We start from the raw sequence: 10276 nt of genomic DNA, 5'->3' as shown, positions 1-10276 counted from the left end.
AACTGGTCTGAAATTTCCAAAATATTACTGAAGGTCCAGCTGGAGCTCTAACTATGTACCAAAAGACTCAAAAACCAGGATTTGGAAGTCATACAGCTGACGAATGTGAAAAACATTATAATAATTTCTATTTGAATAGTAAAACTAAACCTTTACCAGATACTAGAAATTATCTTAATCTTATACAAAAAACCCAAGATATTGCTAATTCTCCAGAATTAGAAGCTATTAAACAAGATCTCAATCTTTTAAACAAATCTGGACAAGAAAAAGATGACTCCGAATCGAAAATTACTGATCAATCATCTCATAAAGATTCATCATCTAACTCTATTAATACAGAAAATGATTCTAAACTCAAACAAGAATTAGAAAATCCTCAAGTCAAAAAACAACCTTATGGAAGAGCTTCTGGCGGTAATACTGGTAATAAAACTACTAGTACAAGTAATGGAAATCAATCCAAACCTAGTACTAGTGTTATTGGATATATGCCTTTAAGAGGAGATTTCGATGTTGAATATGATAATGATGCTGAACTTTTATTAGCTGATATGGAGTTTAGAGATTCTGATACTCCTCAAGAAAAAGAACTTAAACTTCAAATACTTGAGATCTATAATTCCAAGCTTGACGAAAGAACATATAGAAAAAGGTTTGTTATTGAACGTAATCTTTTAGATATTAAATTACAACAACAAAAGGAGAAAAAGAGAACCAAGGATGAAAGAGATTTGCACTCATTCTTAAAACCTATTTCTAGATTCCAAACTGAAGAAGAACAAGAAAAGCTTGTTTCTTTACTTATTGAAGAAAAAAGAATCAGAAATCATCTCCAAAAAGTACAAGAATGGTGCAGTTTAGGAATTCGAACTTTGGAAGAAGTTAAAAGGTATGAAGAAGAAAAGAAGAGACGCGAAGATATTAAATGTAAAATCATTAACCAAACTCAATCAGGAAATCTTATTGCTCCTGCTGGACTTGGACTTGGAAATATTAAAACTGTTCCTAAATCAGGAATTTCCACTCCTTTTGTATATGAAGGCCAAGCTAGAGCTATTAAGAAACAACAAAAAAGCCAAATCTCTATTTCCAATCCTAATCTTCCTCTTAATACTAACTCTTCTAATTCATCTTCTCTTCCACTTCCTAATCAACAATCCACGAATAATATCTCTACTACATCCAATTCTAATTCTTCATCTGCTGTACCTATTGAAAGTTATCCTGGTGCTTCCTTACTTACTGATCAGGAAAAACTCTTTTGTGATCAAATACAACTCCCGCCAATTTTCTATATACTCTCTAAGAGAATTCTTATTCAAGAAGCCAAATACCATTTAAGCCTTAATAGTAAAACTAGAAAAGGATCAACTAATCATTCAAGCAATAACCTTTCTGGCATACAAGATATCTCAACAAAGGGAATACCTCATCTTTCTAAGGATGAATTCTCTAGAGTTATTAGATTAGATGCACAAAGAGCTGGACAACTTTACGATTTTTGTCTATCTTTTGTTGACAAATAATATCAATCTTACAAAGGAACTATTTCAAGTATATATTTATCAATCTTTTAATAATGTATATTATAATTAAATTATTACTAATTAATTAAAATCATCTACTTTTATAGCTTAACTAACATATTATATAAATTCCCTGATTGTTGAATACTATATGATTTAATATTCTCACATTTATTGTTAAACTCTTTTGAAACATACAATTCCTTAATCTCATTAAAGCTTTGCTCGTTTCTTGAACTTGGACCATTTACAAGTTTATCAAGGAGATCACAGAATAGAAATACTGTAGGTGAACTATTTCCCACTTTATTACCAATTTCTAAACCTTTTACTTCTTTAGAAAGTTTCTTACATTTTGAATTAGCTTTAGAAATACTTTTATTATATTCTTCATCTTTACTATTAGACTCCCAAGTACTAATACATAAATCAACAAACTCTTGGTCCAAAAATGATTTTGGATCATAATAAAGAATACATATTTCCATGATTAATATTTTACCAAATTGCTTTGGATTTTTAAATTCTATAGAATCACCGAATAGGCCAATTAAAGTATATGAAGGAAATAGAGGAACAAATGGTTTTAATAAAGCTATAGTTCTTGTCTCAGAAATTTCTTTCAAATATGAAAAAGATGATAATGTATTAAATGGAAAAGTTCGAATCTTTTCACTCAAGATTAAAACCATTGTAGAGATCTTTTGGTTTTCTAGTATATTACTTAACATAAGTCTCTCAGTCTTAATGACCAAATTAGATATATGTATATTCAAGATCTTTGTATCGTATTGTGATAATCCAAGTATTAATGAAGCAAATTTTATGGATGACTTTTGAATAGATTCCATAACATCACCATCATAATCTTCAGATAATAAATCTTTACTTAAATATTTGAAAGGATCACATTCTTCCAATATATCTTGGTTATTTTCACTATTATGATCAGATTGTAATTCATCTTCAGTACTTTGACTCTTTTCTTCCTCAGAATATTCTTCTTCTACTTCATGAATACTTTGTTCTATAGGACTATCTTCAATATTATTGTTTTTTTGATCTTTTCTTCCTTTTTTACTCTTTTTCCTTCTTAAGCTTTGATTTGACCTTTCTCCAATACTTTGAGAATCGACTGGAACCATTTTAGCATTTCTACATACAGAAATAATAATTTCTAAAGGATTTAATGTAAGACCCAAATCAATATTAGTAATGAACATAACTCTAAGTAAATGAAAAGAATTTTGTACATGATCAATAGCTTCAAAAAGCTCAAGTACTTGGTTAAGAGATTGATTGTCAAGTTTTAAGCTTGAAATATAGTTTTTGAACTCAAGCCTTGATTTTCTTTGATCAGGAAGTTCTTGAAGCCTATTGATTAAATCATCCATTATTCTTGCTTGTAATAATGTAATAGGTTTTTGTTCTTTTGAAGAGAGAATACTATATAGATCACTAACTTCTGGATGATTTTCAATTTTGGACTTAATCTGACCTTGGTTTAAATGATTGGAATCATTTCCAGTAGAATTAATTCCTTCAGTTTCTTTTTCTATATCATTTTCTTTACCTTTTTGTTCCTTTGATGGAATTTCCTCTTCTTTTTGATCAGATTCAGCACTTGATTGAATATCAGCTTCTTTAAATAGGGTAAAGTTTGCAACATGTAGAGATTCAAGTATTGTACTAATAAGAATAATTTTGAATTTGACATCAGTAGAATTATATTCAGTTTCAATAAACTTTAACAAATCATTCCAAGAATGATGACAATTTTTTGGATATTGACTCATAAAATGACGAGATCCTTGATTATGCTTAGAAAGCTCACGTGTTATAGAGTTATTATTAATTGCATATACAAGATACTGATTTAGAAGTTTCTCAAAGAGACCAGGACTAGTAAGTTGGTACTTTTGATGGATAACTTTGGATTCATTACATCTTTTAAGCCATTTAATAAATAGTTCATTATATTCTGGTTTCAAATCAACAGATAAATTCAAGTTTGACTGGTCAAAATTCTCAATTAAATCATCATCTTCTAGATTTACCGAAGATACAGATCTAGATTTTGATTTTGAAGTTTGTTTAATATTTGACTTAGATTTTCTATTTCCAGATCCCATTTCTGTATAATAAACATCACTAAGAATACTTTGGTTTTCAGGATTATACTTAAAATTACCAACAATGATTGGAATAATAACTCTAGACTTATTCACATTTGCTCTATTCCAACATGAAGTCTGTATCAAGCTAGTCATTAACTTTGAAAAGATGATTCGATCAGTAATTTCATGAGCTTCAATAACAAACAAGTATGATTGACCATTATCACTTGTTCTATGTTTACTTAAGCCTCTAAGTTTAACACAAAGATTCTTCACAGCCTGACTAATGGAATACGAAACTCCTGCAGAGCTATTTTTACCATAAGCTCTAGTTTCTTCTCCATTTTCAGAAGAATAAGAATGTTCTTCATTTTCTGATGTATTAGAGATTGATTTAGATACTTCCTCTTCTTCCATTTCCTCTAAGGCAAGTTCTTTGGAAACCTTTTTTGTTAATACTTTGAGTATAATTATAACAGCAGAATCTTTAAGCTTATGGTAATAGTTTCTAGCAATTTTGTATATATCTTTAAATTCCTGTTTTTTTTCAATATATAATACAGGAGAAGTTAATACAGTAGATTCACTCCATAATCTAAAGAACCATGATCTAACTTTAGATTCAAGAATATAATGCTTTAAAACTGATTTGGTATAGGATTTAAATAATTTGGATGATCTTTTACTATGTAATCCTTTTTTACAAAATTGTTCATGACATACAATTTTTGTGTTCAATTCAAACTCATAAAGAAAAGGATTATAATATAAAGAACTTAAAGTAGATTCATCCCCTTTCAATGGCGATTCAATTGAGTAGTTTTCTTCATAACTTCCTCCTGTTTGACTAAAATCCAAGCTCAATACATGTTCATCATCGAATGTAATTTCATTAGTAAATTCTGTTCTTGAGCCTCCTTCAAGGAAAAAATTTGAAGACTCTGATGATTCTCGTGAACTTTCACCATATATTCTACCCGCCATAAGTATTACTAGTAAAAAAAAGAAATACCATTGTAAGATCGAAATTATAAATACTTTTGTCATAGTTAATGCCATAATTAAGAATTAATTTTTTGTAATAGTAACAGTAATTTGCGTGTGGACAAAACAAAGTTTTAAAAGAATGTACTCAAATGTATAACTTTACCTTAGTCTTTCTTTTTCAAGTGTTTTATTATTTATTCCACTAACTTGCCAGCTACTATCAAAATGTCATTCCTTACTTTTATATAATATTCTTTAAAACTTTCTTCTTTTCAATTTGAAATGCCCTTAATATAACTCATTCGCATACAGATACATAGAATTATGTACTTTAACCCCAGAAGGAGTTTTCGGGACTTATTCTTTTTAATCTTTTTTTTTCTTCTCTTACAATTATTTTGTGTATGCATATAATACACACAAAAACATACTCGGCGCCACAGAAGTGGCGCGCGCGCCATGGCCATTTTAAATTCAGATTTAAAGTGAAATTAGCATGGAGATATGAAAGAAATAGAGGGGGGGCGGGAAGATAGGGAATTAATAAGAGATAAATTTCAAAATTGGCAGAAAAAGAAATAAAATTGAATTAATGAGATAGTACAAAAGCAGCATGTATTAAATTGGATAAGGAAGAATTATAGAGAGTTGAATGATAGGACATTAAAATAATAATATTTGCATTAATAATATATTAAATAGTGCTAATTATTAAGCTAATATATTGCAATAATATATTTTCAGAATAAGTAGTTAAAGATCCGAATTAAATACAATTAGTGAATTAAGAGGATTGAATTGAAAAATAAGTGAAAGCTTTAAAATTGAGAAATAAGAGATCCAAGTTTATAAGAATTTTTAATTCAATAATTTTAGGGATTAAATTAAAAATTATATATGGTAAATTTAGTAAATATTTTTGCATGTAAATATATGCATATGTATATAAATACTTGTATAAAAAATTAACAGCTAAGCAAACAATAATTTCTGACAGAGAAGAAACAAATTAACTAGTTTAGCATTGATTATGGATATAATTAATTTTAAAAGCTTTAATATAGTAATTTTTGATCCATGTGCTCTATTGAATGAATAATGAAAATCGATGAACATGTATTTGATAATTATAGAGAACTTAGCAAGAAAGATGATAGTTATATACAGTACAAAATGCATGATATGCCCATAAATTATTGTAAAGATCCTAAAGTTGATTCAACTAACAATGACTCATGCACTAATGTGAGTCCAGTATTTGATTCGAGTATATCTAATAAACTAACAAACTTTATTGATGAAAGCTTTATAAACTCTAATAAGAAATTAACCCCAGGAACAGTTCTTGTAGGAAAATCAGAGTTTTGTGATAGAAACTATGATGGGGAACTTAATAGTCCTAAAAAAAAGCTCGATTGTTCTGTACACTGGATGTATAAAAGTGAAAGAGGTTGGATGCCCTTTTCAGAAAGAAATAATGTCTACATAGAATCCAAATATAGGAGTAAAATAGAAACAATTGTTATCTACCCCTATCAAATCGATTTTATAAGCTTTATTCAAACGAACCTTTTAACAGGCACTGAAAGACGTATCCTGAGATGCGACAAAAACAACTTGTCGATAAATAGCAATAAAGTAAACAAGGACTTAGTAGTGATTGACCCTCTACTTAATTTGCTATCCTTCAATACATCTGGAGTCATTCGAAATATATTCAATTTCCTTAGCTCTGATAATGATTATTATCATAGATGCAACACCACTTTACAAATCAATCGCACCTTTGCCGCCAAACCCCCAAATGGCGGTAATCTTGATAGAAAACAATTAATTGTACCAAGATTACAAATTGAGAACTGTAAAGGGAATTTATTGTCAGATTCAACAATTAATACAGATTCTCATATAGAAACAACATTATCTCCAACTGGAGGATATATGATTAAATCTCCGACAAAATCTGGGCTTAATGTAACAAATAAGTGTAGGGTTAATGCTTGCAACAGAGTAGTGCAAAGTGACGTTGCAAGTACAACAAATGTTGTTATCAATGATAGTGAAATAAGAGATAGTAGAAGAAATCGTTCTGACATGTCTGTATGCTTTGAAGATTGCACTAAAGAAGAAAAAAAAGATGGTCAACTTTCATCTTTTTCCCCAGATACTGGTTTGGATGATGAGGTCAAGATTCCTAGAATATACTTTCATAGTGTTCTTGGAAGCAATATCCCAACAAAAAATGTTAAACTAAATACTGATGTATCGTCATCATCATCATCTAATACTATTTCTAATAGTTCTATGAGTAAATTTGGCGAGACAAATAAAGAAGAGGGTGAAAAGTCTGGTTCAAAATCTCAGTCTGGATCTAAAAGTTTATTCTTCTTTACTCCTCATAAATATAGGAAGAGCGTCGGTATCATCGTTCCCAGGATTTTGTCATCCAAGTTTAGCAATAAGAAAACTACAAAGAATTCAGAGAAGGAAGCAAAAAACAAATATGTACGGTTCAATTGTGGATTAATGTCTCCAGATCAATCCAAACACACTTTGGGAGGTTATATAGGTACTCCTAGGAGAGTGAATTCTAACTCTTCAAAAGAAGGTCAATCAAAAAAGAAGCGCGATTTAGAAGTATCAAAGGAAGTTGCAGGAAACAAATCCTATAGTAGCAGCCCTTTACTGGACAATTCTAGTCAAAATTTATCTGAAAGTTCGAATTTCAATTCTTCCGAAACTGACAATCTTAAAGCATTTTCTGTCAAATCTGCCTTTATTATTTTGAATGAAGATGCAATTCCTTTTGATATTTCTGAAAACAAGCCAGTTTCAATATTTGATGGGGGTAGGGGAATCGAAAAAGTAAAAGTAACAGGATCTGGGATTGGAGCTGGAACTGGAGGAATTGGATCTAATAATGAGGGAGCCGGGGGCTACCTCCGTGTTTTGAATAGCTGGAATAAAATTGGGAGAATGCAAAATGAATTTTTTGAAACAATGTCAGAAAGAGAATTTAGTAGTCAAAGAATATCTATGGATCTCAATGATTTTGAAGATGATGAAACTGCTTCAGATACTGATGCTAGATTTCTAGTTGATGAAGACTCAAGAAAGTTAATTAGCTTGGGAAACTTTGATAATAACACAGGAAAACCTCGACCAATTAATTGGTGGTTTAACCATAGCGTCCGACACATTACCGTTAAGTTTAATTGTGAAAACAACTTTAATAATAAATCTACTTCACTTGAAATTATTCCTCTTCTAAAACCACTTCTTACTGGGTATATGGATGACCAAATTCCAATCGCTAGAAAACTACTTCCAAATAACCAAGTTTCTGGAATTTCTACTCATGTTTTGTTAGGACTAAAAAGCCTAGAAATTATTGGCTTAAAGCCAAACAAGTCAGAATTCCCAAAAATCTCCGAATTTTGCTTTACTGAACTCAATAATATCATTCCAATTTCTCTTGAAGAGCTTTATATTATTCAATCAATTATTCCAATTTCAATATTTTCTTTATTATTGACACGTTTCCCAGTACCGGCTGCTTCAACATTTTCATTTTCACTAATTTGTAATGATGATGAACTCCCAAATACAGGTCTTCAAACAATTCAAGTTATAAATTTACACTTATCTCAGAATCCATGTAGTCATATTAAAAGACGTAATAGATATGGAATAACTAGAGGAAGAAAACATTTAGCATATTCTGGAGACTATTCTACTTGTAGTCATGTCCATTTGGATATATTTAGAAAGTACAACCACGTGAAAATTTGTCCATGGCTTGCTATTTCAAATTTTGTGGATGAATTTGTATTAAGAACTCCTATACTTGTCAAATGTATTATAGATCCACATAATATAATGGTAGTTCCATCATTTAATTCCAGGAATCTCCGAGATAATTCTCGTTTTTTATATGACCATAAAGATTCACAAGGCAACTATGGCATTAGCAACATTGGAGAACTTTCAAGAGGAGCAGAGTTTGTGATAATGACAGCTAATTTAATTTTGCCATTGTTAATTATTCAGTCGCATTCAATTCAAAATATTATTATTGGAGGAGAAATTGATAATCAATCTGAATCATCGTCATATAAGAATGTTAAAAAGCTTAGAGTGGATTCAATAGTATTTTCTTGTAAGTATCTTCCTTTTAAGTTTTTTAAAGTCCGAAACTTGGACTTGTTTCTAGATTTAAATATAGACAAGACCGAATTGGGACTTTTCATAAGAAATAATAACTCCAAAGATGGGATCGAATCTATCTCTTTTACAAAAGTATCAGAAGAAAAGAGTCAGGATATTATACAAGATTCTGATAGCTACTGTTTTCAGCAACTTTACAACTCAATTGATTCTTGGATTGATGAATTCTCTACTTGGCTAGATAAATATGTATGTTGTGATTCAATAGAAATTCTCCATGTTAATTTATATGTTACGTCTAGATACCTTGAATTAAAAGTTAATAATAACCATAATAGCAATAATTCTACTTATAGAGATAATAGTAATATTTATTATGGTATTGGAGATAAATTAAATAGTCAAAAATCTAAACATTTTTATAATGATCAAGTGATTACTGAAACTGAATGCTTAAATAATGGTAATGCAATCAGTTTTGGATCCGAAGGAAGTGTTAATGCAGTTGATTGTGATATTGCAATATCAAAGAATATCTTTAATTTTGACCCTCTCTACCAGAAGTTTTCAGCAAAGTCCAAGGCTAATCATAATTCGCTGAATGATGTTAAGATAAAGGTTTGTATTTCTAGTCATCTACAAAACTTTATCTTTGATACTATAAATCTCAGCTAACAAGTTTTCCCTCTTTCTATCATTGGCTTAGCCTGCCTGATAAATCCTACACATAATCCTAATATATAATATAGTAATTTTAGTTTTTATTGATTCAATTAATTCTGCAAAATTCTTTCTTGTTACAATCATTTTTAGTAATATCTTAAGCTGATCATAGATTATAAATTTCTTTTACTCCTTTTTTTTTTGATTGAAATATTACTTCCTCTAATTATTCAGGCTCTCTTAATTCAAGATTTACCCAGGTCTTATGCACCAAACATTCCCCACATGAGGCGCCTTTTGGCGGGCAGACATTTTTGCATGGACAATTTGGAGATTAACTATTAGGAAGAGTACGAAGGAGAAATTAATTTAAAAAAAAACAATAGTAAAACAAAAATTTGGAAAGTAAAAAATCTAAAGACAAAGAAATTAATTGAATAAGGGATAGGTATTCAATTAATGTTTTTGGAAGGTGAGGATTTTTTTAAGATTCGAAGCTATTAATAAAAAAAAAGAAATAAATTTAATATAGAGAAATCAATTAAGAAAGGCAGATAATTGCTTACGTGGCTGCATGCACATGCAGTTGAGAGGAAATTATTTGCATGAGAAATTGTACACAGCAGGATTTTTGAGTAACAAGAGAAAATGAGAAAGAATTTTCTAAAGTTACTTAATTTCATATTTTTGGGTGGAGCATTAGTATTTGATGGAGTATTTTGTACAGATGATAATAATGAACAGATAAGGCAAGCATTGGAATCTAGGAATGAAGATATTACAGAATTGAGTGATTTCTGGAATTGTATATCT

The 10276-nt window shown here is 29.7% G+C and overlaps 3 protein-coding genes across 3 annotated transcripts; 2 read left to right on the top strand and 1 right to left on the bottom strand.

Moving 5' to 3' along the window:
* The first annotated feature begins 53 nt into the window (after positions 1-53).
* Positions 54-1529, top strand: Chro.40107 (ADA2-like protein). Its single annotated transcript, XM_661362.1, has 1 exon — positions 54-1529. The coding sequence occupies one exon, from the start codon at positions 54-56 to the stop codon at positions 1527-1529; it is 1476 nt and encodes a 491-aa protein (XP_666454.1).
* A 101-nt stretch (positions 1530-1630) lies between these two features.
* Positions 1631-4705, bottom strand: Chro.40106 (hypothetical protein). The annotated part of the gene is made up of 1 exon (XM_661361.1): positions 1631-4705. One exon carries the CDS (start codon positions 4703-4705, stop codon positions 1631-1633), a length of 3075 nt encoding a protein of 1024 aa, XP_666453.1.
* Positions 4706-5731: 1026 nt separating this feature from the next.
* On the top strand, positions 5732-9475 carry Chro.40105 (hypothetical protein). The annotated part of the gene is made up of 1 exon (XM_661360.1): positions 5732-9475. One exon carries the CDS (start codon positions 5732-5734, stop codon positions 9473-9475), a length of 3744 nt encoding a protein of 1247 aa, XP_666452.1.
* Positions 9476-10276: the final 801 nt, after the last annotated feature.

The sequence above is a fragment of the Cryptosporidium hominis genome (assembly GCF_000006425.1).
Source record: "Cryptosporidium hominis TU502 chromosome 4 CHRO014046, whole genome shotgun sequence".
NCBI lineage: Eukaryota > Apicomplexa > Conoidasida > Eucoccidiorida > Cryptosporidiidae > Cryptosporidium > Cryptosporidium hominis.
The sequence above is the reverse complement of the archived record's forward strand: the minus strand, read 5'-3'. Positions and strand labels throughout refer to the sequence as shown.